Genomic DNA, 27,199 nt, shown 5'->3' on the forward strand with positions numbered 1-27,199 from the left:
TGTTTTTTGAGGTGGAGGGACTTTGTGCCATGACTTTGGATGGTGGGATTTGCCCAGTAGTCATTTCCATGTTCCTTGTCCTGATTTCCATGTCCTTTGCAAACACAGGGAAGTGAAACACAAATGAGGGAACTGCAATTTGGATGGGCAGTGCACTCCTTGTGTCATGCACACAGCTGCTCTGAGGTGTCAGAATGTTCTTTTTATTCCTGTGCTGCTGGATGTATTTGGAAATTCTTACAAGGCTTGGGAAAGGATTCATGGCTGTATCTGTTGAACAGTTATTTAGTTAATTAGAAGGGGAAATTACCAGCAGTGTTTACAGGGGAGTGATCTGGGTGAGGCTTGAGCCTCATAGTGTCAGAGTTGAGAGAGTCACATAAAAAGATATCAGTCCTGGAGGTACCTTGATTAACTGAACCTGCTTTTGGCTCTCTGTGGAGGATGGAACAGGACATTGCAGAGAGGATGGTCCTGCTCAGTTGGAGCATTTGTCTTTAGCTGGTCGAGCAGAGCCTTGTTCTTCACAGCTGCAGTTCATGTGGTGGCTGTGCCTGGGGCCAGAGTGCTCATAATTAGAATTATCTCATTAAAGTACAGGCAGCTTTCACTGAGGAGCAGGTGACAATGGCTCTGGTTTATTGTCTGTTTATGAGTCCTCCTCTGGCTCCTCTGGGGTGGAATTCTGGAAACGATCCACTGTGTTCATCTCAGGCTTAAACCAGATGATGTAGCATTTGGGGAGGTAGTAGGTCCCCAGGATGCCCAGGCTGGTGATCAGGATGGCGACAACCTGAGTGACAGCCCTGAGGACTGTCCTCAGCGTGGCAAAAACAGCAATGAAGAAGATCCAGATGATGAAGTAGATGAGGGTGGCGAAGGTGATGCCCCTGGCAATGTTGTACCTCCTGCCCGAGGTGTGCACCATGAAGGTGCACAGGAAGCACAGGAGGGCCAGGCAGCTGTTGTAGCTGTGCAGGAGGGCAAAGGCCAGCCAGGACCTGGTGTGGCACACCAGCAGCACCTCTGTGGGCAGCGATTTGTAGTCAGACACCAAGTGGTCGGGGCCCAGGTGGAGGTGGCAGAGGCAGAGCAGGCACTGGGTGAGCAGGCACAGGGCAATGAGGAGCCAGGACCTGCCCTGGGTCACCCAGCGCAGCAGGGAGTGGGCACAGCGAGGGGACTCTGTCACCAGGGCGATCTCCAGGGACTTGAGGAACAAGGTGGAGAAGCAGCCATTGAGGCACAGGGCAGAGACCATGCCCTGCACCGTGCACAGGGTGTCACTGGGCTTGCCCACGTAGAGGCAGCAGCTGAGGCTCAGCAGCACCAGGCACAGCAGGGCAAAGAGGGTCCTGCCACCCCCAGCTGCCTGCACCAGGGGGGTCCTGAGGTTCCTCCCGAAGAGCAGAGCTGCCAGGCAGGTCAGGAGGATGGTGATGGCCACGAGGGTCAGCAGGGCAATGCTGAGGGGCTCTGCCCAGAAGAGGAACCTCTCACTGCGCTCGTGGCACCGCGTGCTGCGGGCAGGGGCCCACTGGTGCTGCAGGCAGGGGGTGCAGCTGGAGCTGTCTGGGAAGGAGCAGGAAGAGACTGGTGACCACCCTGTAGGGCACCCCTTGAGGATGGATCCCTGACATGGATTGGATGGCTGCTTTGGCTGCTGCTTTGCCCATGTCCCTCCCTCCAAAGGGTATCAGAACTCCAAAGCTTGTGACAGTTCACTCTCTTTTGTTTCCACCCACCTCTCCAAAGGATCCACTTTTCTTGTATCCGTTCCCCAGGATGCTTCCAAAAGATCCCAGAATCTCATCATTTGCCTCTCTCTTCTATCCATGACCCCAGAATTCCACCATGCCCCTCTGTCCTCCCTCTGGAGGTAAAACACATGCACGTTGTCCTGGTGCACTCCCTGTGGGCTCAGCAGAGGCAGGTCCCCAGTGAAGGTGTGGAGGGCAAAGCAAGGCAGGACAAGGAGGCAAATCCCCTGCCCTGGCAGTGCCTCCTGGAGGAGGAGCTCAGCCTGGTCCTTACCTCAGCCAGCAGAGAGACATAACACAGGTAAAGCCTTTGAATTTCCCAGACCTCACCTTTACTGCTCCAGAAGGTGTTTTCTGGACAGTCTGTACAGTCATAGCAGCAGAGGTGGAATCCTTTTATCCTCCTGAATTGCCCTGGTTTGCAGTGCATGAAGCATTCTGATGTGGGCTCCTGGCAGAGGGAGGAGTGAACATCAGGAGACTGTGTATCACCAAAGAAATCAGAAGGAATTGGATGTGCCCTCCTTACCTTTTGATCTGCAGTGTGGAACTGGATCTGGGACTCATTGATGGACAGGGACTGTTCATAGTCACCCACAGGCAGGTTCCTGAGGGTGCCATTCTTCCAGGACCAGAATATGAGCTTGTAGCCAGTGTTTGTGCTGTGGGACTGGTCAAACCTGAAGCTTTGGCCGTTCACCTCGAACGAGAGGGTGTCCATGAAGTGCAGCAGCTGAGGAGACAATGACACTGGATGTTGGTACAGCTGATCTTTGGAGGATGATAAAGCTGCAAGCAAAGTTGTGGCTGAAATCAGCTGTCCCTTAATGGGCTCACATTGTGACTCCCTGGCTGAAAAACAGCCGTTTGTCCCCTTGACCTCGACTCACCTGCCAGGATCTGATGGATGCTTTGGGACAGGCTTTGGGGGTGCACCCCAGGGCTCTGTGCAGTGCATAAGCCACACTGTACACGGCCACATGCACGGGCTGCACCTCAGAGAGGCCCAGCATGGGCGAGATGTCCCCCAGGGAGATGTGGTCGCACTCCCTGCAGTGCGTTGGCAGCACATCAGCATTCATGAGACGGCTGAGCTTTCTGGACTCTTGGCAAAATTGGTCCTGCTGAACAGAGGCAAAGAGGTCAGCAACATAATTCTGGAAGCCAGGGACTGTGCCTGTTTTCATCACAAAGCCTAAGACTGTCCCAATGCTCTGGATATTTGGAATGGAGGCAGGAATGTCAGACAGCATCCAGGCTTCGGTGCCAATCCAGACTTTCTTGCTCAGTCCCATCCTGATGCTTTGTTCCAGCAGGGCCTGGGCTGGCAGGCTGTAGGCAAAAAGGACAATGATGTTGACATTGGTCTTCTTAATTAAGTTAACGGTGTCTTCCAGTTGGCTTTTGGCATTGGGCTCGGATAGGTCTGTAGGAATGAGCCCCTCGAAGGCAATGCAGATGCTGTTGTTCCCAGCTGTGCTTAGGAGGAGCTCCTGGGCTCCTTGGCCATACTCATCATCACTTGCAATGGTGGCAATCCAGTTCCACCCAAACCTGTTGAGCAGCAGCACCACAGCCTCCACCAGGTTCTTGTCGCTGGGGACGGTGCGGTAGAAGGAGGGGTAGAGCTCCGTGTTGCTGAGCTTCTCACTGCTGGCTCCATAGCTGACCTGCATGTTGGGGAGGGACAGGGGGGACAGAGAGGGGAGTGCTCACAGTCCAGGGCACTCTCCACCTTCTTGGTGTAGTGTTAGTGCACTGAATTGTCAAAAAATGCTGGTCAGGGTGGTGGGAAATGCTCATGCAAAGGGATAGGACATCCTGACTGCGTTCTCCAGGAGAGCCACAAACTGGCCCACATGGCTGTCTCCTTCTGCTGCCTCTTGTGTCCACAGCATCAGCCCTTATCATTATTGCCAGCAGTCATTATGTTAATGATAACTAACTACTTTCTATACAGGGGGACCCCCCCAAAATTCAGTTATATCTTAGCTCAGGGCAAAATTCCTCTGACCATTAGAGCTCTCTGTTGGGATGACTATTTGGTCACATTTTCTAGTGTGTAGTCAGTATTTTAGTCAGTATTTTCATGAGATCCTCCCAGTTTACACTGGGAGCTCTGCTAGTCCCCTTTTACAGGATCACAGTGGTCTGAGTTGTCTCTGTTCTCTCTGGGAAGTTAAACACTGTACTTTGTCCAGAAGAGAAGCTGAATAACCTGCCCAGGATCTCTCAGGAAATCTGTGGCAGAGAAAAGACTGGACCTGGACTTTAACAATCTGTGTTCCCTGAGTGTGGACAGTGCTGTTGATCCAAACCCTTCCCCAGCAGAAAGGAGAATTCCTGCTTTTCCAGAGAGGTTCTTTACCTGTGGGATCAGGAAGGAGCTGAAGAGTTTGGCTGTTACCAGGCAGAGGTTGGACTTGTGGGGCCCGATCACGGCGGTCACCCGGGGCTGGTAGTTGGTGTAGTTGCACAGAATTCCAATTCCTGTGGTGCCATTCTGGGTCAGGAAGAACAGGCTGGGCTGCAGGGCCACCAGGGGCTCAAAGCAGGTGTCATACATGTCATAGCCCAGGGTCACACCTGGCAGGAGTGAGCTGGAGTTGTTGATCTCATCGATGGCGAACCTCATCCCCAGAGCCCAGATCAGCCCATCTATGAACAACCTGCAGGAAGAGGAGACAGGAATTACAGGGTTCTTACAATAGGGAGCAGCTTCTTCCACCTTTTTTTGGCATTTTGCATCCTGTGTATAGTCCTGGGTTGGACTTGATCTCAGAGGTCTCTTCCAACCCAGCTGATTCTATGATGAGAAAGCAAAGTGCTGCTAAAAGCTTCCATCAGAATAGGGTTGGTTGTGTCTGACAGCAGAGTAGCAGCAAGAAAACCCAAAACCCCTTTCCACTTTGGGGTCACAAGCTGTTATTCCCACACCCCACTGCTCCGGCGCCCCAGAGCCGGTCTCGGCTCCGGCGCCCCAGAGCCGGTCTCGGCTCCGGCGCCCCAGAGCCGGTCTCGGCTCCGGCGCCCCAGAGCCGGTCTCGGCTCCGGCGCCCCAGAGCCGGTCTCGGCTCCGGCGCCCCAGAGCCGGTCTCGGCTCCATCCCACCCTCAGTGCTGGCTGTGCCAGCACCACCAGCACCCCTTTGCCCTGCCCTCCCCTCCCAGCCCTGCAGCCAGCGCTGCTCTCACCTCTCACACCCCACCAGGATGGGCTCCGAGCGCTCCGTCAGGCTCACGGTGGGGTCCCTGCCCAGCGGGAACAGCCCTCCCAGGATGAAGTCCCCAGGCCGGCGGAACTGGGCTGAGAGGCAGGGGGGGCTCTGGGCTGCCCAGCCCGTGCCCAGCCCCAGCAGCACCAGCAGCTTGGGGACCATCATTGGCTGCTCTGTGCTCCGAGCGAGTGTGGGAGAGGGAAGGGGGGCAGAGCATCCAGTCCCATCAATCTCTTTAAATAGAACTCAAGAGATGAAAATAATGGGGAAGAATTTGTTTAGGGAAATGCATTAGCTCTGTGCTTAGTGGACTAGGCAAATACACAGCAGTACCCTCTGAGTGCTCTTGGCTGGAAACCACTGGTCTTGTCCTGATTTCCTTTGCTCAGTGAGTGACCAAATTCCTTGTCACAGCTCTGGAAATTGTTCTTTGTGGGACAGATGATAAACTTGGGTGCCCCACTCTGAATAGTAGAGATTTACACAGCAGTAATTTTTATGTGTTTTTTTAAATTCAAGGTCACCCCATCATGGAGATAACCAATCTTCCTCAGGGCACCACAGGAATTTGCCTGGAGAAGGCCAGTCCTGGGTCACAAGGTTGGTGATGGTTATTTTTTAGGGTTTTTTTTTACTGGCTGATTGAATCTTTTCCTCACACTGAGCTATGACATTAATTTCAGTTTAAAAACTTCTTGTTTAGGGACAACTTCACAGTGTAGTAATTTGGGTTGGATGATGGCTTGCATTTCTTCTGTCAGGTTGGAATTTCAGAACACAGGAGAGCTTTGAATGAAAAGTGCCATTTACTGCATTTTATTGGTTTATTATATATTTATACTGTATCATAAAATTGATGCACCAAATTGGACCAAAGTGATGCACAAAGTGATGCACCAAGGCTGGAATATTTTCCTTGTATGAGGAGAACCAAGTACACTGTGGAGAGCTAAATATACCCAGTACTTCAGGCAAACAACAGTTGTGGCTGTTACATAGATATATTTATAATGACATTTTTAAAGACTTTCCCTTTAATGAAATATTTGTTAGCTTTAATTACGTACTTTCTTTTAGAAAGCTCAAGGAACATCCATTCCCTGTGTTCAGGCAAAAAATAATGTTGATAGATGTGAATATTCAGAACAGCAGCTCAGCAGAACATCTGACTTGATGTGGGCCCAGCAGGGTTTCACAGCTGATCTCCAGGTAAGTGAAACAGCCCCTCCCAGTGACAGAAAATCTCAGTAGATAAGACTGTCAGGCATGTTCTTCCAACCCCACAATCCCAGAACACAATCCCATAAAGGACACTCCTGAGAAGCACATTATTCACATAATTGTATGTCCAGTTAGTCCAGTGTCCATGAGGTAACAGTGATTTCCTGGATCATAAATGTTACACTATGCCCAAAAGGTACAGTCAGAACATGTTACAGCTTGTGAGATTCCCCTTTCCTCCCCCAAATATTCACATCATCCTGGACTAAACATATAGTGCTTTTTCAGCTTTCAAGAAGTTCAGTAAACTCCATTTTACATCCTTTGGCTATTACAGTGATTTGCAACAGAAGTCATAAGCCTCACAGTACAAGATTGGATTTCTCCCCAGACAGTCAGAGAAATCATTTTTATAGGCATTTGACACATTCTTCTTTAAATAAAAAACCAACCAACCACATGAGAACACAACGTAGAGAAAACAGCTCAGGTACAGCCTTGGCTGGACAGATGGGAATGTGCAGCATAGATTAAAAACTGGTCCACATCCCAAGTGCAAAAAGCATGGATTTCATGGGCAGGGGCAGGACACAGAAGGTGCTGCTGAACGGATCCAAACAGCCACCCCCACCTCCTTCAGCTCTGGGGGGCACAGGATTAGCAGCAGAGCCCAGGAAAGGAGCTTCCTTCCCCACAGGCTTTACTCAGGATTATATTCCCAAGGTTAAAGCACAACAGAAGGCAAAACCCCCCAGATGTATTAACAGCTTATAGACAGAAGTGGCCAGGTGAGCTCCTGTGGAGTGTGAATGTGCTCAGACACCACTTCTTGTCACACAAGGCCAGAACTATTGGTGTAAATGCACAGAATTAGAGAGTTTGGCTTAAAAAGAAACCACCTCCCTCCCAGCCTTGCTGGAGGGTTGGAGATGACTCCAGGAACAAAAAAGAAATCCATTAAGCAGGTCATACTGGCAGGTTTTTTTGTCTTTGTGTTGAGGTCTAGACACACACTGACATAAATATGACATACACATCATACATGTACACACATGTGTACAACATACATAGGTACAAAACCCCTAGTGCATATTTTTGTGTTCCAGGTTCAGGCACCCTGAATAGCCTTGAAAGGAAAACCCCTAAACCCCTAAACTCCACTTGCTGTGGGGTTTTTTCTTACCATGGGGCTGTACACACACAGACATGTATGATATGTATTTTCTATGTGTAACACACATAGATATAAAAAACCCTGGTGCATATTGTTGTGTTCCAAGGTGAGGCGCCCTGAACAGCCTGGCTGAGTGCTCAGCTCCCTGCTGGAAGGGGAAGTGGAGCCACACAAACACTGGATTTTCCCGCAGTTCCGTTGGAATGCCCCTCCCTGCCGTCAGGGCAGGTCGAGCAGCCTGTGCTGTGCAAAGAGCTCCTGGGTGATGCCTTGGAATGCCCCTCCCTGCCCTCAGGGCAGGTCGAGCAGCCTGTGCTGTGCAAAGAGCTCCTGGGTGATGCCGTAGACACTCTGGATGTGGGGAATGGCCTCGCCCAGCATGGCCACGGCCTGCTCGGGGGGCCCCACATTCATCACCTCCAGGAAGGCGTCGCGGGAGGGCAGGGCGCAGAAGGCGAGCGTGGCTGCCTTGCGGACCACCCAGGGGTGGTGTGCGGCCAGCGAGGCGTTGTAGGCTTCGGTGCAGATGGCGGCGGTGCGGGAGTCGGTGCGGGCGGTGCGGAGCCCCTCGAGGAAGAGCTGCAGCCAGAGCAGGGCGCGGTGCAGCCGCAGCACCGTCCGGCACCCGGAGTCGGAGCGGCCCCGCAGCTCGGCCGGGCCCCGCCCCAGCTCGAACTGCACCATGGCCTGCAGCGACTCGTAGTGCTGCCCGTGCTGCCCCCGCCGGTGCCCCTCCATCAGCTGCACCTTGGCCACCGCGTCCTTGGAGATGAAGGAGAAGACGGCGCCGAGGCTCTGCAGGAACCTGAGGGGGAAACGCTGGATTGGGATGGGAGGGACACCTCCCACTGTCCAAGCCCTGTCCAACCTGGCCTTGGACACTCCCAGGGATGGGGCAGCCACAGCTTCTCTGGGAAGTCCAACCCAGCCCCTGCCCACCCTCACAGCCAGAATTCCTTCCCAATATCCCATCATCTAACCTTGTCTTCTGTCAGTGGGAAGCCACTCCCACTTGTCCTGGCACCCGCTCTCCTGGAGCCCCTTTAGGCACTGTAAGGGGTGCTCAGGTCTCCCTGGAGCCTTCTCGTCTCCAGGTGAGCCCCCCCAGCTCTCCCAGCCTGGCTCTAGAGCAGAGGGAATCCAACCCTTGGAGCATGTCCAGCCCCTGGAGCGTCTCCGTGGCCTCCTCCGGACTCGGTCCAGCAGCTCCACATCCTCCAGGGCTGGACACGGGTAGACATCCCTACAAGCCATTTTCCCCCCGTGGGAGTTCCATTCCTGCCCTAACACTAATTTTTTTACATTCTCCTCTGCCTTAGGAGGGAACCGACCCTTGACCGATGTCCCCTGCACTGTCACCGTCTGGTCCTGCCCGCAGTCCCCGCGCACGGGGCGCGGGGCACTCACCGGATGAGCCCCCACCAGCCGCACAGGTAGGGCTCCAGCAGCACCTCCCGCTGCTCCGTCACGCACCTCTGGAAGGCGTCCAGCACCTCCCTGAGGCTGAACGCGCCCGGCGCCGCCATCGCCCCGCGCCGCCACCTCCTCTTCCTCCTCCCGCCTCCCCCGGCGCGGCCAATCCGCGTGCGGTCCGTCACCGCGCCCTGCCCGCGGGCCAATCAGCTTCGGGTGCGTCACGGCGGCTCGGGGAGGTAACCAATCCCCTTCGGGTGCGTCGCGCGGCCCGGCCAATCCGCGCTGGGTGCGGCCACAGGGACAGGTCCTGGTGGGGCGGTGTTGGCGCATGCGCAGTGCGGCGGGTCCGGCCCGGCGCGAGGGCCTCGGGGTTGGTGTGTTTGCTGTGGGGTTTTTGTGTGTTTTCTGTGGGATTTGTGTGTTTTATGGGGGTTTTTTGTGTTTTATGTGCAATTTTATGTGCGTTCCGCTGCGTTTATGTTCATTTCTGCGCGGGTCTGTGAGTGCTTTTGCTCGTAGTGGGTATCGAACCCAGGCAGGGCCGAGTTTCCGTAACTTGTTTTTTTATCATCTCAGTCGCGTTTTGTGTCTCCTTTTCTCCTTCTCCAGGAAGAAGTTTGGCCTCTGTTCGAGCTTTTCGTGCCAGAGACTGGAAGACAGTTGAAATGGCACCTGTAGAACGGGCAGAACCTTCTCTTGCCGTCCCCCGCACTGATCTGCCCCTGCAGTGATTATTTCTCTGTGCGGTTTGGGGTCTGGAATCCGGTAAAATGCCTGAAATCAAAGTCACTCCCCTGGGTAAGTCCGGGCTAAAATCCTCCTGAAAACCTGTGGAATGTGGGGTTGAGGGTGGGATGTGTCAGCCTTGGTGGCACCAGCAGTGAGGGGGGACAGCTGGGACTGGTTCCTCTCAGCATTTCTCTGTCCTCCCTTTGTCTTTCAAGCAAAAGTCATAACTCTTTGATTGGAGGATTAATTAATGTTCTGGTAGAGGCACTGTAGGATTGTACAGTGTAGGCAGAGAATTAGTTCATTTATTGTGCTAAAGAGCCACAGGGAGCAAATCTTTCTCTTCTTTTGGTATTTTCATCTGTTTTTATTGGTTGCACAGGAGCTGTTTCTGTACTGAGAGTGCAGAGGATGTGCTGAGTGGGGAAACTGCTTTATTCTGATGGATAATTTTTAGGGCTTGATATGAAATTAATTAAAGCTTAATGAAGCTCCACTGAGAGCAGAACAGCAGAGCAAACATTCCATGTTATTCCTTTACAGATAAAGGATTATTTTCGTTTTATTTGAAGCTGTAGCTGCAACTTGCAGGAAGTTTGTACAGACCTCTAAGTGCTTTTCTTTAGAACTGTTGTAAGCATTGCCAGAGGTGTTTGACTTGCCCTTTGCTGGGGTGCAGGAGCTGGGCAGGACGTGGGACGGAGCTGTATCCTCGTGTCCATCGCTGGGAAGAACGTGATGCTGGACTGTGGGATGCACATGGGCTACAACGATGATGTGAGTGCTGTGAGAGGCAGGAGAGGGTCTGGGGGAGTGTCCTGCCCTTCCCAGCAGGATTCCACACTGGGCCCTTTTTTTTGAGTGTTGCCTGGGGTTTGTGGAATCACAGAATATCCTGAGCTGGGAGGGATCCCCAGGGATCATCCAGTTCCACTCCTGGCTCTGCACAGACACCCCAACAATCCCATCCTGTCACTCAGAGTGTTGTCCAAACTCTCCTGGAGCTCTGGCAGCCTTGGGGCTGTGCCCACTGCCCTGGGGAGCCTGTTCAGTGCCCACCACCCTCTGGGGGAAGGACCCTCTCCAATCAAGGCCAGCTCCCTATGTGTCCCCTGGCAGCTCTGCCCTCCTTTCCCTCTGACTCTCTGCACATTCCCAGCGTTTCAGGTCCCTCTCACTGTTGGTTTGTTGGATCAGTGAGGCAGCATTGCCTGGCTTTGTTTCCTGATGAATTCCCTGCTTTTCCCTGTTTGCAGAGGCGCTTCCCTGACTTTTCCTACATCACCCAGAATGGGAGGCTGACAGACTTTCTGGACTGTGTGATCATCAGGTGAGGAACTCCCTTCCCTGTCCCAGCTCCATGGGAACTGGGAATGCTTGGTATGCTGGGCCTGGTAAACCAGACACATTCTAATTTTCTGTGGTTCCTCTGTGCCAGGCAGAGCTTTAAGAATGTGAAGGAAGGTCTGAGCACCAGCCAAGCTGAATTCCATGCAGCATCTCCTTTATTCTCTGTGGGTTTTTTGCAGCCACTTCCATTTGGACCATTGTGGAGCGTTGCCCTATTTCAGTGAGATGGTGGGTTATGATGGGCCCATTTACATGACACACCCCACCAAGGCCATCTGTCCCATCCTCCTGGAGGACTACAGGAAAATAACTGTGGATAAGAAAGGGGAGACCAACTTCTTCACATCCCAGATGATCAAAGACTGCATGAAAAAGGTTGTGGCTGTGCATCTTCACCAGACAGTGCAGGTAAAGGGGCATTTCTGTGCCCTCTTGGATCACACCAAGGGTGGTTGCAGTGAAGGAAATGAGCAGTTTTATTGGAGGTGATGGCACTAATGGAGGGTTTGCCTGGTGGGGCAGGTGGATGAGGAGCTGGAGATCAAAGCATACTATGCAGGCCACGTGCTTGGAGCTGCCATGTTCCAGATCAAGGTTGGATGTGAGTCAGTTGTGTACACTGTGAGTATGACAGATTTATACATATTTACCTCATATGTAGACATTATATACAGATATTGAAATATATATATTGTATATGTGCACACCAATATTTCTGGATCTCTACATCACCTCTCAATGGCCTGTCCTGTGGCCTTGAGAATATTAATTGTTTTCTCTTCTTCCATCAGGGTGATTATAACATGACACCAGACAGACACCTGGGGTAAGTAGGAAGCTGAGTTTCTAAGGGTGATAAATGTTTCTGACAGGAAGGTTTTAGCACAGGTTGGTAGTTGTAGGGGCATCAGCTTTGATTCTTTCTTAGGAGACTGGAATATTTCATGGTGTCCTTGGTGGATAAATGCAGTTGTGAGGGTGAACAGATTTACATTTACTCTGACAGACAGACTTTAATGTAATCTTCTGTATACTCTATTTTTAAGGCTGAGAAATAATCAGACTTCAATGTTTGAAATGTTTTTTTCATGGTGTCTTCTCAATGTGTTTCCTTTCTAAGAGAGTACCAACCACAAACTTTAAGATTCAGTGTATTTTCACTGACTTATATGAGAGATTTATAATATCCATGCTATTTAGATTAATGCATTTAAAACAGGTAATAGACTGAATAATTATGGCTTTTTGAGGTCTGTGGTGTCTATTTGGAGCTGAAATAATTTAAAGAGGGGGCTCCTGCTGCTGCCACACAAGCCCCAGTGACTTTGGGCAGGCCAAGGCACGGCTGTATTCCTGTTTCCTGTCTGCAAATGGAGACAGTGACATTGCCCCCCAGCCTGGGTGCCACTGGTGCCATCTCCTGCTGGCCTGTCCTTCCCTCCCTCTGCCAGGGCTGCCTGGATCGACAAGTGCCGCCCAGACCTGCTGATCAGCGAATCCACCTACGCCACCACCATCCGAGACTCCAAACGCTGCAGGGAGAGGGACTTCCTGAAGAAGGTTCATGAGACTGTGGAAAGAGGAGGGAAGGTACAGTGTGATTCCCACTAATAATGCCAGAATTGTTGCTCTCAACCACTTGTTTCGTGTTATCCAGAAGAGAACAGAAACTGCCCTCAGTGTGTGCACAGAGGTGCCAGTCAGGGGGCAGTGCCTTTCATTCCCAACTGCACAACTGTCCTGGGTTGAGCTGGCAAAACACCAACTGTCCAGGACAGAGTGAAAGGGTTCCTCCTCCCCCCAACCAGCCAAGGGAAAAAGAAGAGAGAGAGAAAAGAAAAACCCTCAAAACCAGGTTTATGCTGAAACTAACTACATGTATTTATACAGAGAAGAGAAAACTAAGAGAGAACTACACTATAACACACACTTACACAAGTTATGCATAGATAACAAGGAATAATTTCCCACTTCCCAATTAATACAAAGCCCATTACTCTAAATTCATAAGCACTCCAAAAGACACTCAGCAAGAAAGAGAAAGTATAACAACAAAATATTTCTACTTCCCTGAATGCAAAACAAAATGCAAGCACAGGCAACAGGAGCAGGGCCCAGCATAGTAGAGGAGCTGCTAGATGTCCTCCTCTTAGTGCAGCCATGGTGGAACTGACCAAGCCACTCCCACACACTGGATTTACACCCTTTGAGATGATGTAGTATGGTATGGAATACAATATTATTGGCTGGAAGAAGTCAGCTGTTAGCTAGCTCAGCCCAGCTTAAATCAGCTGACAATCCTAGGCCTAGCTGAACTTTAAAACCTAAGTTTAGGCCCACCTGGCTAAACCCATAACAACACAGTCCTGGGAAGTGGGAAGAGTATCAGAAAGTGAGAGGGAACTGAGGGACTTGTTCAGAAATTATAACACTGCAGTGCATTGAGTACTGCTTGGGTTTCACAGGCACTAAATCCCACCTCAATTGCAGGTTCTTATCCCGGTTTTTGCCCTTGGACGTGCCCAGGAACTCTGCATTTTATTGGAAACTTTCTGGTGAGTGCAGTCTCTCTGTGAATGTGTCTTTTTGTCCTCCCTTGTGCTCCTGGCAGGTTTCTGTGATCCTTCTGTGTCTGGTGAATATTTGTAGAGGCAGGAGATTGTCTGGAGCAAGAGGGAAGGAGAACAGGACTGAAGCCTTCTTGGTAGTAAGTGAATGCACAGGGATGTGGTGTGACCATAACACTGATTTAGAGCTCCTGAGAGTGGGGAATACACACAGAAAGTCCTGGGAGGATTACCCATGTTCATGGACTCACAGCTTGGAGAGCCAGGATCCTGCTTTGGCCCTCACAGGTACCTCGGACCCTTCTTTCCACAGGGAAAGAATGAACTTGAAGGCTCCAATTTACTTTTCCACGGGCCTGACAGAGAAGGCCAACCATTATTACAAGCTCTTCATCACGTGGACAAATCAGAAAATCCGCAAGACCTTCGTGCAGAGGAACATGTTTGAGTTCAAGCACATCAAAGCCTTCGATCGGGCCTTTGCAGACAACCCAGGGCCCATGGTAGGTGGGTGCTGGGCATGGGGCAGGGCACAGCTGGGGGGCAGGACTTGTTTTGAGCCAGTCTGGCATGAACAGGCAGCCCAAGGATCCTCTACCCCCTCAGTCCCACCTGAAAACCCTTTTGTGTCCAGGCCATCTGTGTAACTATTAAAGATATTTCTGTTGTTATTTCAGTAAAGGTAAAATGCCCAGAGAGAATTAAAACTTTGCATCTTTATATAATCTCTACATCTAGATCTAATTCAAACCATCTTTTTTACAGTATATTCTCTAAACAAATCAGGTGACAGATCCTCTACAGCACAATCTTTTATTACTGGTTTTCTTCCTGCCTGGTTTATTAGGTACCATCATAAAACCCTTCAGAGATTCCATCAAACACTGTGGCTGCTCACAAACATTTCCTAAAATAGTAGTTCAGCTCCTGTGAAATTGGACAGGGTGGGAAAAACAAAATAGGAAAAATCCCCACTTGATGTAGTGTCTGTAATGGGTATGGGTGGCTACTCTGCACAGGTGTAGGATACTAATATGTGATGGAAAAACTCTTTGATTTCCAGGTGGTGTTTGCAACCCCTGGAATGCTGCATGCAGGACAGTCCCTTCAAATCTTCAGGAAATGGGCAGGGAATGAAAAAAACATGGTAAGAAATGGTTTTCTTGAGTGCTGGTTTGTGCTGGTGGCACTGGGACAGTGGGAAAGGCAGGAGAGCTTCTCCTCAACATCTGGGGTTAAACTGCCTGAGTGCTCTCAGAGCCCAGCCCAGGGCAGAGCTCTCCCAAGCTCTGCATTCTGCTCTGGGGGCTGGTTCAGTGCCAGGAGCTGTGCCAGGCCCAGTGCCCTGTGCTGCTTTCCCTGGCAGGTGATCATGCCTGGATACTGCGTGCAGGGAACGGTGGGCCACAAGATCCTCAGCGGGCAGCGCAAGCTGGAGATGGAGGGCAGGCAAATAGTAAGTGTTGTTGTCAAGCAGGAGGGTCATTTGGGGGAAATTCTTCAAAATTTAAATAGTTACACACACCATAGACTGGTAATGGGGTTGTGCTGCACCCAACTCTGAAAGTGCCTCAAAGGAACCTTTTCTTTGGAGTGGGACTTGTGGTTTTTAATCCTTTACTTTGGCAATTGTGTTTTCTTCTGCCATAAAGTTTTGGGGCCCATTTATAATGTTTAATAACAAAGTGAAGTAGTGACATTTTTACATTAGTGAAATGGGTAAAAATGATAATTTTTTAAGTAAATGTGGATAAAAAAATGATACGATACCAGCTGTACCCAATGTTTAATAATAAAGTGAAATAGTGACATTTTTATGTTAGTGGAATAGGTAAAAATGATGCATTTTTAAGTAAATGTGGATAATAAAATGATACCAGCAGTACTCAGTGTTTAATAACAAAGTGAAATAGTGACATTTTTATGTTAGTGGAATAGGTAAAAATGATGCATTTTTAAGTAAATGTGGATAATAAAATGATACCAGCAGTACCCAGTGTTTAATAACAAAGTGAAATAGTGACGTTTTTATGTTAGTGAAATAGGTAAAAATGATACTTTTTAAGTAAATGTGGATAATAAAATGATACCAGCAGTACTCAGTGTTTAATAACAAAGTGAAATAGTGACATTTTCCCGTTAGTGAAATAGGTAAAAATGATACATTTCTAAGTAAATGTGGGTAATGATACCAGCTGTACCCCCAAGTATTGATTTGTTTGGGCAAGTGTGTGACAAGTATTCCCTGAAATTGGGAATTTGAGCCTTTAAGTTATGGAAAGCTTTTTTTTAAGGCAATTTAGGTGTTCTCCTCCCTCCTTCAAAGTAACTGGAGAGGAGTCTGGGCCTCTCTGTGTATGTACACAGGCTGGAGTGAGCCAGAGCCATTCCCAGTTCTCAGATCCTGTGCTCTGCTCCTCCCCAGCTGGAAGTGAAGATGCAGGTGGAGTACATGTCCTTCAGTGCCCACGCAGATGCCAAGGGGATAATGCAGCTGATCCGCCAGGCTGAGCCACGGAATGTGCTCCTGGTGCACGGGGAGGCCAAGAAAATGGAGTTCCTGAAGCAGAAGATCGAGCAGGAGTTCCGTACGTGCCCGTGGGCACCGAGGAGGGGGTGGCAGCAGAGCAGCAGAGCTCACTGGGGGGAGCAGCTGGCCCTCAGCAGCATTGGCTCTGGTGGAATTTACACATACCCTCAAAAGCTGCTGTCTGTAACATCTTAATTAGCATGTTAATTAAGCCCAGTTAATTATAATGACCCTTTGGACTTGAACTGCTGTTGTTCTGTTGCTGCCACGTTGCTGACAGGGGCTGTTCCCATTGCAGATGTCAACTGCTACATGCCTGCCAATGGAGAGACCACCACCATCTTCACCAACCCCAGCATCCCTGTGGACATCTCCCTGGGCCTCCTCAAGAGAGAAGCAGCAATAGGTGACCCTTCCACCCACCCCTTCCCTCTTCCAACCCTGCTGCTGTGCTGTACACTGCTGGCAGGAGGCAGAATGCTGCAGATGGGTGTTCAGAAATGCTGGAAAACAAATGCACACACACTGCCTTGTTTGCTCCTGCATTCTGCTGGCAAAACTCTTGTGTGGGAAAACTGGAATTATTTTTATAAGCTCAATTTTAAAAAGCCTTCTTGAATCAGGATGGGCTCTGGGAAGAGAGGCAGTTGTTCTGTGCTATAAACTAGACATGGTTTATGTGTCTGTAGTTCTGGTGATGCACCAAGAATGCCCTCAGCAGAAGAAAGGTGAAAAATGTAATGTCTGAACTTCATCAAGGCCTCAGAGATCTGTTCAGTCCTAGAGCAGCTGTTTTGTGGGAAAATTCAGCACCTCCTTGTTAACTGTGTTGTCTTTCCTTCCCTGGCCGTGGTTCAGGTCCTGTACCAGATGCCAAGAAGCCAAAGCTCATGCATGGCACGTTGCTCATGAAGGATAATGTGAGTAACAAACCTCTTACACTTGTCTTGTGTCCCTCTGAGTGTGGTGGGTGCCTAAAGAACCAAAATCAAGATCAGCAGTTCTACTTTATGACAAAAGGTGCCAGGGGCAGAGTTCTTACTCTGTAACCTCATGGCTGTATTCAAATATCATTCCCCTGATAAAGAGGATAAATGAACTTCCAGAGAGAAACTAATTTTGTTAAATGAAGGACTGGTATGATTATTTAGGACATTTTACCACTGCCTTCCCCTCTCCCTTTGCTGCCCACCATCCCCTCCTGCCCAGCTGTGCTCCAGCAGCAAGACAGGGAAAAGGAATGGCCTGACCTGCTGCAGAGCAGCTGCCCCCAGTGGAGGAATACAACTCCAGGAAGCTCAGAGCAGTGGATTTTCATGGATTTGCCCTTTTCCCTTGCAGAGCTTCAGGCTGGTTTCCCCTGAGCAGGCCCTGAAGGAGCTGGGCCTGGCGGAGCATCAGCTGCGCTTCACGTGCCGCGTCCACATCCAGGACCCGCGCAAGGAGCACGAGACGGTGCTTCGGGTCTACAACCACCTCAAGGGGTGAGGCTCTGCTTACTCAGGGGCTTGTTCCACCCCCTGGGCATGGATTGAGCTCATCACCCCTGATACAGGAGCACAGGTGCCCCCTTCCTTCAGGCTGGCAGCAGCAGACCCTCAGGCAGCTGGTGGGTCCCATGAGCGGTGCTTGGATCTGGTGAACGGGGCTCAGACTGGAGGTACAACTGTGAAGGCCAGAAATAAATTCTGTAGGAAATCCTATGGGATTAATATAAACACCAGAGTCAGCAAGCTATGGATCATCCCTGTTCTCCCTTCCTTGGGAAGTGGGAGATTCCTTGGGGAGAGGAGGTGTGCTGAAAAGGAGTAACAACAGGCTGGGGTTTGGGATAAAGACCCAGGGGTGCCCCACCCTTCAGGTGTGTGCATGTCCATCCCAAAGAACTCACCTTTTCTTCTCTTCCCAGGGTCCTGAAGGATTATTCTGTGCAGCATCTCCCTGATGGCTCCATAACTGTGGAGTCCATCCTTATCCAGGCCACAGCACACTCTGAGGATCAGGGAACCAAAGTCCTGCTCGTGTCCTGGACGTACCAGGTAGGAAAATCCTTTCAGTCCCAAAGTACCCAGTACAGAGAGGGCTGGAAGGGCTGACCCTTCCTACTCTGGCTTTGAAGGAGTTTGACTGGAAAATGAGAGGAGTTGCCATTTTTGTGATATTTTGGGTTTAGTTCAGATGGTTTTACAGGAGCTCCCTGGCACCACTGAACTAGAGGCAACTGGGCAGGAGTAATTACACTTAATTACAGTTAATGACAGCTCTGTCTCGTGTTTTGAGGACACTGAGCTGTATCAGTACTGCCATACAGAGTGTGGAGGTATTTTACATGCTATTTCTTAGGTGTAAAACTTGAAACAAGTAGAAAACTTGCTAATAAAGCAGGGGTGAGATTAAACATTCATTATGTTTTCTTTCGAAAACACCCTTTGTATGGCTGCATTTTAAATGCTTTCTTTATAGCAAGGAAATGCCTTTTGAGGGCAGAGCATCACAATTAATGGTTCTTTATTCCTTGCTTCTAAGAAAAATGGTGATTTTCCTCAAAAGAGAGCCCTCAGGTCCAGCCACCTCCTTGGAGAAATGGAGTTTTACATCAGTATTTTGAAAGAACATCCACAAATGCATTTGTGGATCTGTTGCCATTTTTAAACACAGCTAACATCAGATCTTGCAGAGTCCAAGAATTATTTCAGACTGTGTCTGGGTATCAGAGTTCAATTTCCTGCCCCACAGGAGAAAATCAAGGAGAAGATTTTGGTCTCATCCCCTCTCTCTCTGCCCTGTAGGATGAAGAGCTGGGCAGTTATCTCACATCCCTGCTGAAGAAAGGCCTGCCCCAGAGCACAGCCTGAGAGCAGAGCCCAGGGGCTTACACAGAGTTCATTTTATTTTGTTTACATGGTCAATGTTTTTTTTCTGGTTTGTTTTAATAAAAGAATTACAGTGTTTGTCCAGTTCCTGCAGGGACAGTGCCTGCCTGTCACCAGCACTGTGATCTTCCCCCTTGGAAACCAGGCCAGGGAGTTGGGACAACCTGTTTTTAAACAGTCCTGAGGAACAAGCTTTGAGTTGCTTACACAGTAAAGTAAAAGTTACTCAGAGTTCTTCCCTCCCACAGCTCATTGCCCTTAAAAATCTCAGCAGTGCTGACTGACACAATTAAAATGCAAAGTATAGTGGAGGTAAAAGAATAAAGCTCTAAATATGCTGATTACCAAGCAGCAAAACTTACTTAATTCCCCCTCCCTCCCTCAGGGACAGCTGACAAGCCTCCAGAAAAGCTGCACTCCTCTAATAACACTTTTCTTCCTTTAGCCAGAGCATAAAGATTGTGCTTAGTTGATAACAACAGTCCCCTCCAGTGCTGGGAGGATTTTCCATAGTCTATAAATGGGATAAAAATAGCAATCCCTCCTGAAAGGTAAAGGATTCATTTGTGCTAATGCTCCCTCTGAGCCTCTCCTGCCTCCACTTCACAGTGCCAGGGTTTGCATTTGGCTCACCAGGCCCACACAAGGAACACAGGAAGGAATCAGCATTTTCCATATTTTAAAAAAGTTTGAGCAGATTTTCTCACCAACACACAGGGAGGGAGAGGCCAAGGCCCACCTGGTGCTGGGAACACAACAACAAACACAACACTGCCCCCCAAAACCCATCCAGGACAGAGCTTTTTAGCTCTGTTACAGTTCCAGCTCTGCTCCTGGTTTGCTCAGATTGCTGGGTGGGTTAGGGATGGATTTGAGAGCTCAGTGCAGCCCCCCCAGATCCAAGCCCTGCTCACCCAGCAGAGCCCCACACCCAGCACTGCTCCTTTCCCACCTCTCCCCTCCTGTCCTTGCCCTGAGAGCTGCCAGCAAAAATTGTCTGAGTCTGGACAGAAGCTGCAACATCTTGTTGTGCAAAGAGAAGTTACTAAGTCATCCAGAGACACAAACCTTGATCCCCAAACCATTCTGACCCAATCCTCCTCCAGGCCCCTGCCAGTTCTTGCTCCAAGTGCAGGAACACAGCACAGCCTGGGCACTTACCAGCTTACAGGGTGCATTTTAAGCTGCAGTTGGAGATTAAATAGTCTTGTAGCACATTGCCCTGATAACCAACCCCCTGGCACTGCCCCACTGCTCCCAGTCCTGGTGCCCACAGCCCACGAGCACACTGAGTTTTGGGGTGGTGTGGGAGGGAGCAGAGTCTGTGCATGTTCCACCACACCCCTCATCCTCTGAAGCAAACTTGGTTTGTCAGCCAGGCCTGTGGTTTTCTGGTGCCTCTGATCACCCACAAATGACAAATTCTCTCCAGAGTCTCACGTTTCACAGGGTGGAAAAACTCAGCAGTTCTCAGAAGCCACGTGGTTCTGTTAATACAAGAAAAGGGGTGAAGAAGGTCAGATACTGTGTTTATATCACAAAATATGACTGAAAAAGAGAGAGCTTTGACATTTGAAGAGCTCTGCTCAGTGTAAAGAGCTGTGCCAGCTCCTCCAGAACTTCCCTCCATCAGTGAGTGGAGAGAGGAGCTTGTTTACCACTGACTGATAAATGCTGGGATCTGTTCTCTTCTAAACTTGCATTAATCCATGTCCAGCTTGAATCCACAGGCACTCAGTGCTGCAAACCCTGGCCTGGAATCCTCCTCAGAAAGTCAGCTCAGAAGCCCCTATTTGGCTGTGGAATGTGGGCAGCAGCCTGTGAACCCAGGGAGACACACCAGAGCCCTCCAAAACAAGGCAAAACCAAGCCTGAACCCACCAGGATCAGTCAGGAGGCTGATTTCCTTACAGTGACCCTTTCCTGGGCTGTGCTGCTTCCCAGAAAAGAGCTCTGTGTTCTACCAAAGTCAGAGCAAGCCCAAAACATCTCTGTGCAGGAGCACAGCAGGTTTAGCACATGCTGGGAAGGCCTGGCTGAGGGTGCAGCTCCCCCAAGGACTGCCCCAGGGGGCTGATCCAAATCCACTTCCCTCCAGTGGTTTAACAGCCACCACATGAGAAAAAAAAAAGATTTTACAGCTTTGCTTTTAGAGGAACAGCTGGAAAGAGCAACATTGTACCTACTTGGAGCACAGCAGCTGATTCCATCTCCACGAGTTGTGATTCCATGGCTCTGCTGTAGTTTATAGTCACAGGAGGGCTCCCCAAACTTCTGGTCACAGATGGTGAACACCTTCTTAGACCTGAATCTGAGCCTGAGGTTGCAGTGCCAGTGCTTGCTGGAGGAGGTGTGGTAGTACAGGAGAGGGTTGAGGCAGCAGCTGAGGCTCAGCAGGGCCACGGTGACCCTCCTCATGCTGTAGATCCAGATGGTGAAGGACTCGTCCTGGATGACCTGGATGTTCACCAGGAAGTGCAGCAGGTGGGTGAGGTGGTAGGGCAGGAAGCACAGGGCACAGATGGCCAGGATGAGGTAGATGGTGCTCAGGGCCTTCCTCCTGGAAACGCCACGCTTGACCCGGGAGATGCTCCTGGCCATGAGTGGGAAAGCCACCAGGATGAGGGACAAGGGGACCACAGCCCCCAAAACCATGTCCAGGATGCTGTAGGGGAGCATGGGCTGGGGCCAGCTGCTCGTGGAGAAGGTCTCAAGGCAGGCTGTGATGTTCTTCTCACCCTCATGGTGGAGGGGATGCCCGAGGACAAGGGGGATGGTGACACCAAGAGCCACCACCCACAGGGCCGTGGCCACCAGCAGGCAGTGGCTGGCCCTGAGCTGGATGTAGGTGAGGGGCTGCAGCACCACAACGTAGCCATCCACACAGAGGCACGTGAAGAAGGCCATGCTGAGGTGGATGGTGAGGTAGAACAGAGTGCCAGCGACCCTGCAGGCCACGTCCCCAAAGATCCAGCTGTTCTGGTTCAAGTGGGAATAGATCTCCACAGGCAGCACACAGACAAACAGGGTGTCCACCAGGGCCAGGTTGAGCATGTACAGGTAGGACTGGCCCACGTGCTGCACTCTGCAGGACAGCAGGTACAGGGCCAGGGCATTGCCCACCAGCCCCAGCACAAAGACAACGCTGTAGGTGATGGCAAACAAGGAGTGCTGCAAGTCTGGCCCTGAGCTGGCACTGCCAACTGTCTCATTGGAGGCTCCCTCAGCCCAGGGAACACCTGCCATGGTTTCTGCTGGAGAGGAGGACACCCAGCATGGGGAAGGGTCTTAAGCCATCCCTCACCTTGGGAGGTTCTGGAGTTTCAGTTCATCTCAGCGAGTGGGAGCTGAAGCCACACCACAGATGTTCAGCCTGGGGAGGTTTGGAGTGTTTAGATGGAAGGCAGTGCCACTAGAAGGGAAATAAGGAGAAATTTTAAACACAACCACTTGAGTTTACACAGCAGACAGCACCTACTGGCATTAAAACCACCCCAAGGTGACAGTAACAGGCAGCTGATGGTCATGCACAAGGGAGGAGGCTCCAATTTCCAGCACCTAAACCAACTCTGCAGGCAGAAAAAACACCATTCTCAGGCAAAAAGGGATCCCAAGGGACTGGTTTGTGTTGGAAATGTGGGAAAGAGTCCCCACAGTAACCTGCACTCAGCAGTGCAGCTCCATCCAGCAGAAAACAAACCCAAGCAAACCAAACAGACACCTGAACAGAAGCCCTTGCAGGAACTAAAGAAAATTAATCTTGAGGAATTAAACTCAGCCACAAAGTGCACCAAGTTCCCAAAGCTGAGGCTCTGAAAGCACAAAACTCAAAGGTTGTTGGGTACTTTCCAAAGGAAACTCTGAGTTCACATTTCCTCCCCACAGTTGTTTGTCTCACAAAGTCAAAACCACCTGAGATCAGTGGAACACGAGAAAGGAGGGGGAAAAAAAAGTAGTTTCACTTTAAACAAGCAAGAAGGTGGCTCTGCTTACACAGGATTGCACCTCACAGCAAAGGGTTTGTAAACACAGAGGAAAATTATCACCAAGCCACGACTTTAGGACTGGAAATGACCTTTATCTCAGAGTTTGGCAGAGCAAGAGCCAAGAACAGGCACCTGCTGTAGGTTCAGAGAGTAGGGAAAACCATCACAGGGATGGTGAAAGGAGCCCAACCTGCTGCTCACCAGCCAAACCCCCCAGATCCCTCCCCAGCTGAACCAGGATCCCATTTCACACCTTCCACTCTGAGAGGGGACAGGTTGACTTCCTTACAAAACCACTTTATGGAGGCTGATCAAACTCCAGACTCAGTTTTGCTTCCCCACAATTGTTTGGTTTGGTTTTGTGGGTTTTTTTTTTTTGGGCTGTTATTTCTTCCAGATAAACAAACCCCTCTGTTTATGTTCAAAGTTATTTGTTTTACAAACACACAAAAACATACAACGAATTTCCCACTGGATTTCGAATTCATGGCATTATTAGAAATGTTTTCATATAAATCCAAAGCTGGGTCTTTGAACTCTGGTCAGCTGGGAGGTTTTTGCTGATTTTAAGAGTCAAACAGACAGACAGATCTCCCCACATGTGGGATGCCCACATTGAATCCACTGAAAAGAACCAGCAATATAGAAAGGAAAAGAATGCCAAATACCCCTGATAATAAGCATTAATTATGAACATTAAATTATTTGGACTAGGAGCTCATAAAGAAATTCTCCACTGATGGTACATTTTGTGATGCTGAAAGAGCATCTCCTCTAATTCAATGTCTTTAGATTATTTTGGGATGTAAAAAGCAAAGCAAAGCAAAGCAAACCCCCTCAGTATTTCTTTGTCCCAACTGCAGAGTTTGCCAGTTCATTTCCTCCTGACTGGCACTGGCCCTGGGCTGCTCAGCTACTGCCCTTGAGAACAAGGTTTTTGTTGCAACCAGAAGTTGGGCAACACCTGCAGAGCCCTCAGGAGCAGCTATTTTTGCCCTGTGGTGTTAGAAAGTGCTGCTCCCTGAGCCTGCAGCAGCTTTTGGCCTCACTCCCCTCCAACAGTGGCAGTGCTCAGTAATTTTATGCCCTGTAAAGACCCACAGTAAGTTTAGTTAGAGGTTGAACTTACCAGAGCTCAGAGCAGCAGCTCCTGCAAAGGCTGAGGGGGGTTCAGTGGCCCCTCCAGGGTCCTCTCAGCCCACCAGGGCCCTGCTCAGCTCCTCTCGGGGGAGTTTGACACCAAAGTGGCGAGTTCTGTCACGTTGCTCTGCAGAGAGAAACCACAGGAAGCCAAAATCTGTCACTCAGATGCACTCAGAGCCCCTGCCCTGCCAGAGGAGTGTCCCCAGGGCTGGGACAGCACCACTGGGGGCTTCATTCTCTCCCCCTGCAGGAGGGAGGCACAAAACTCCCACCCAAAGCTCCCCTGAGCCCCTCAGTGCTCCCTCCCATCCCTGCCCCGCTGGAATCACATCCCACTGCTCCAAAACAGGCCTGGAGCTGCACCCTCCCTGCCCCTCAAAGGGAGGAAGAGAAGGGGAATGCTGCCGTTTTTCAGGAAAACCCCTGGCCAAAACCAGGGGAAGGTCTGGCAGAGCTGGACAAGCCCCGCGGCTGGAGCCGGACAAGCCCCGCGGCTGGACCTGGACAAGCCCTGCGGCTGGAGCCGGACAAGCCCCGCGGCTGGAGCCGGACAAGCCCCGCGGCTGGACCTGGACAAGCCCCATGGCTGGACCTGAACAAGCCCCGCGGCTGGAGCCGGACAAGCCCCGCGGCTGGAGCCGGACAAGCCCCGCGGCTGGAGCCGGACAAGCCCCATGGCTGGACCTGAACAAGCCCCGCGGCTGGAGCCGGACAAGCCCCGCGGCTGGAGCTGGACAAGCCCCGCGGCTGGAGCCGGACAAGCCCCGCGGCTGGAGCCGGACAAGCCCCGCGGCTGGAGCTGGCAAATCCCTGCAGCCTGCCCAGCATTCCCACATCCCTGTCCTGAGCCAGGCTGGGCCAGGGAGCACCAACAGGGACCACAAGAGCCACAGAGCAGCATCAACTCTCCTCTTCCATGTGACAGCCCCAAGGAGACTTTGGGAATTAGTTCCTGAGGGAATAAAATGCTCCATGGGAAGGGAGAGGGCAGCCAGAGGGTCTCACCTTCCCTTTCCAAGCTGTCCAAAGCAGGTCTCTTGGCCCCATCACTTCTCAGCAGAGGACACCCAGAGTTGGGCTGTCCTTGTGCTCTGCATCAGGAGCCCACACTGGATCCCTGTTGCCTTTCAGAGAGGTTAAAAGAACTGCTCCTCCTCTGCCTCCCTCAGGGCTCTCCGGCAGAGACTGGAAAATCCACAGCCCTCAGGTGGGCTTTGTGTTGTGCCAAACCCTCTGTCCTGCAGTTCTTCTCTCACAGGAAATGATTATTTTGGTTCCAGGCATCTCAGCTGCACATTGTTTCCACTGCAGGACTGTTGAACTCAGGTATTGTTTGTTCTGCCAACTCCACAAGTCAATATTTTCATCTTCCCTGTGACCTGCCCCTCAAACAGTCACTTTATAACCAAACCAGACAGACAGTCTGGTGCCATCCCTGAGGAAAACCCCCACAGGTTGCCCAAGGTGCATTTTATTGGCTGGGTAAGCAGCAGAACCTGAGGGTAGAGAGGTTAAAAAAGAAAAGAAAGAAAATAAAAAATCTGAGCTCTGTGCCCTGTGATTGCCATGCCCTGAGCTCTGACAGACCCTGCCCACTCTGCAGCACCAACCAGAGGAGCTCAAAGGTGCCAAGCAGCACAGGAGAGCCCAGCAGCAGCATGAGCCACCTCAGGGCAGCTCCAAAAGGCTGTCTCATGGCCATCCTGACTCCCTCAAGGAGCTGTTCCTCTGCTGGGACCATTAAAACAGTTCTAAGTGACCTCAGAGGGGTTTTGGTCTGTAGATGCCACATCCCAAGTGGAACCAACAGAGTGGCTTTGTGCCAGGGCACAGCATGAAGGCAAAGCTGCTGCAGCTCAGCAGAGGAGTGAGTGGTGGTGGCAGAGGAGGCAGCAGCACTTCCCAAGGGGTGGAAATCACTCCCCAGGCAGGAACAGTTGTCCCTTGCTCTGGGCTGGGAGGAGAGGAAATGCTCAGTTCTGCTCTGCTCTCAGCCTGTCTTCCTCCCACACACACCACAGAAGGGAAAAAACACCCCACCAACCAAACCCCACTCCTTCCTCTTCCTGAGCCTCTTCCAGAATCTCAGGGAAGGGCATCTGAGTTCTCTGAGGGCTTCTTCTTCCTTCTGCCTTGGCACTCTCAGAGGGCAGGAACAAAGGAGAGGAAGATGCTCCAGCCACAGTCAATGGGTTTTATTGAGCCAGGTCTGTGGCACTTGGCCAACCTCCACCCCCCCAGCCACAACAGTCCTTTCAGCACAGCTCAGCCCACAGAGCTCCTATTCTCCTGTGGTGTCCAAATCTGAGAGAGGAGAGAAGAAAGAAAACATTGACTTAGGCAAAAATGATGGCACTGAACCCACCTGAAAGCACTTCAGTCGCCCCTGGGCTCCCTCCCCACGGGCATGGGCACTTCTGGGGGGGAAGGAGAGGACAAAACCAGCAGCTGCCTCTTCAGGGCCAGGCCAAGAGCTCATTCCAGCTCCCTCCCTGCTCTTTGGTGCTTCCCTTTCCCTTCTGGGTTTCTCAAGCCCACCTGGATGAGGGGTGAGAACTGCTGAGCCTCAGGAAGGTCTGAGGAGGGTGAAAGTCCTTGGAATCCACATGTCATGTGCACTGGATTAACCACAGACAGCTCAGTCCTGGGAGTTCAAATACCTGCTCTCCTTAGCAGGGATTTCAGACTCTCAGGACATCAATTTGCTCTTTCTGCAAATCCTGCCCTACTCCTTTTTTTTTAAGCTAAAAAACTGAAACAGCTTCTCACAGAATCATGGAATGGTTTGGGTTGGAAGAGACCTCAAAGATCATCTCATTGCAACCCCCTGCCATGGGCAGGGACACTTTCCACAGGCCCAGGGTGCTCAGAGCTCTGTCCAACCTGGCTTTGATCACCTCCAAATGCTGTTAATTAAGAGCCTCCATCTAAGCCAAAGGATGCTCTGCTCTGGCCTCCAGCCCCTCCAATCCTCTGGGAATACCAAGGGACAGGTGAGTGAACTGAATTGGCTCTGCAGGAGTTTGGATCTTTATCTGTGGTCTGAGACAGAGCAAGAATTTATGAGAATTTAAAGCATCAAAGTCACTGCCCACAGAACTTCTCTCTTACTGACCTGAAAGTGAGAGGGGAAAATCCACAAAGGAAAAAAAAATCACTATTTTCCCATCTCAACACCTCTGTGTGTGCCACATTCCCTGTGACCTTCCCTGGGTGACCTTTAGGGGCCCTGC

The 27,199-nt window shown here is 50.7% G+C and overlaps 5 protein-coding genes across 10 annotated transcripts in view; 1 reads left to right on the forward strand and 4 right to left on the reverse strand.

Annotated features, from left to right (window-relative positions):
• Positions 1-649: 649 nt before the first annotated feature.
• TAS1R3 (taste 1 receptor member 3) lies at positions 650-5,139 on the reverse strand. Its single transcript, XM_071575763.1, has 6 exons — positions 4,955-5,139; positions 4,129-4,429; positions 2,651-3,430; positions 2,290-2,493; positions 2,091-2,211; positions 650-1,572 (listed from the first exon to the last, which is right to left on the reverse strand). The coding sequence occupies exons 1-6, from the start codon at positions 5,137-5,139 to the stop codon at positions 650-652; spliced, it is 2,514 nt and encodes an 837-aa protein (XP_071431864.1).
• A 638-nt stretch (positions 5,140-5,777) lies between these two features.
• On the reverse strand, positions 5,778-8,921 carry CPTP (ceramide-1-phosphate transfer protein). The gene is made up of 2 exons (XM_071575489.1): positions 8,780-8,921; positions 5,778-8,177 (listed from the first exon to the last, which is right to left on the reverse strand). The coding sequence occupies exons 1-2, from the start codon at positions 8,896-8,898 to the stop codon at positions 7,664-7,666; spliced, it is 633 nt and encodes a 210-aa protein (XP_071431590.1). The 5' UTR covers positions 8,899-8,921; the 3' UTR covers positions 5,778-7,663.
• On the forward strand, positions 6,170-18,924 carry INTS11 (integrator complex subunit 11). Of its 3 annotated transcripts, XM_071575484.1 has the most exons (19): positions 6,170-6,186; positions 8,692-8,805; positions 9,398-9,586; positions 10,197-10,294; positions 10,774-10,847; positions 11,047-11,275; positions 11,390-11,488; positions 11,659-11,693; positions 12,319-12,457; positions 13,358-13,422; positions 13,748-13,937; positions 14,498-14,581; positions 14,801-14,890; positions 15,860-16,022; positions 16,263-16,370; positions 16,823-16,884; positions 17,306-17,448; positions 17,874-18,003; positions 18,754-18,924. In XM_071575484.1, the coding sequence occupies exons 3-19, from the start codon at positions 9,559-9,561 to the stop codon at positions 18,817-18,819; spliced, it is 1,803 nt and encodes a 600-aa protein (XP_071431585.1). In that variant the 5' UTR covers positions 6,170-6,186; positions 8,692-8,805; positions 9,398-9,558; the 3' UTR covers positions 18,820-18,924. The 3 variants fall into 3 exon arrangements, with proteins under 3 accessions (XP_071431585.1, XP_071431583.1, XP_071431584.1); XM_071575482.1 differs by lacking the exons at positions 6,170-6,186; positions 8,692-8,805 and adding an exon at positions 9,092-9,158; XM_071575483.1 differs by lacking the exons at positions 6,170-6,186; positions 8,692-8,805 and adding an exon at positions 9,110-9,162.
• On the reverse strand, positions 15,251-27,160 carry LOC139681810 (lysophosphatidic acid receptor 6-like). 3 transcript variants are annotated; one of them, XM_071575485.1, is made up of 5 exons: positions 26,332-27,160; positions 24,972-25,462; positions 23,953-24,090; positions 21,024-22,249; positions 15,251-20,324 (listed from the first exon to the last, which is right to left on the reverse strand). In XM_071575485.1, the coding sequence occupies exons 4-5, from the start codon at positions 22,081-22,083 to the stop codon at positions 20,308-20,310; spliced, it is 1,077 nt and encodes a 358-aa protein (XP_071431586.1). In that variant the 5' UTR covers positions 22,084-22,249; positions 23,953-24,090; positions 24,972-25,462; positions 26,332-27,160; the 3' UTR covers positions 15,251-20,307. The 3 variants fall into 3 exon arrangements, 1 of the variants encoding a protein (XP_071431586.1); XR_011699562.1 differs by lacking the exon at positions 26,332-27,160 and having other exon boundaries at positions 15,252-17,664; positions 17,856-20,324; positions 24,972-26,067; XR_011699563.1 differs by lacking the exon at positions 26,332-27,160 and having other exon boundaries at positions 15,255-16,938; positions 17,856-20,324; positions 24,972-26,067.
• The window catches only part of PUSL1 (pseudouridine synthase like 1), a 29,228-nt gene continuing 28,175 nt past the window's right edge, over positions 26,147-27,199 (reverse strand). For both annotated transcript variants that reach the window (XM_071575488.1, XM_071575487.1), the window contains exon 8: positions 26,147-26,270. In XM_071575488.1, the coding sequence (XP_071431589.1) occupies positions 26,232-26,270 (39 nt within the window). In that variant the 3' untranslated portion in view covers positions 26,147-26,231. The remainder of the gene's footprint in view (positions 26,271-27,199) is intronic.

The sequence above is a fragment of the Pithys albifrons genome, chromosome 22 (assembly GCF_047495875.1).
Source record: "Pithys albifrons albifrons isolate INPA30051 chromosome 22, PitAlb_v1, whole genome shotgun sequence".
Lineage (NCBI taxonomy): Eukaryota > Metazoa > Chordata > Aves > Passeriformes > Thamnophilidae > Pithys > Pithys albifrons.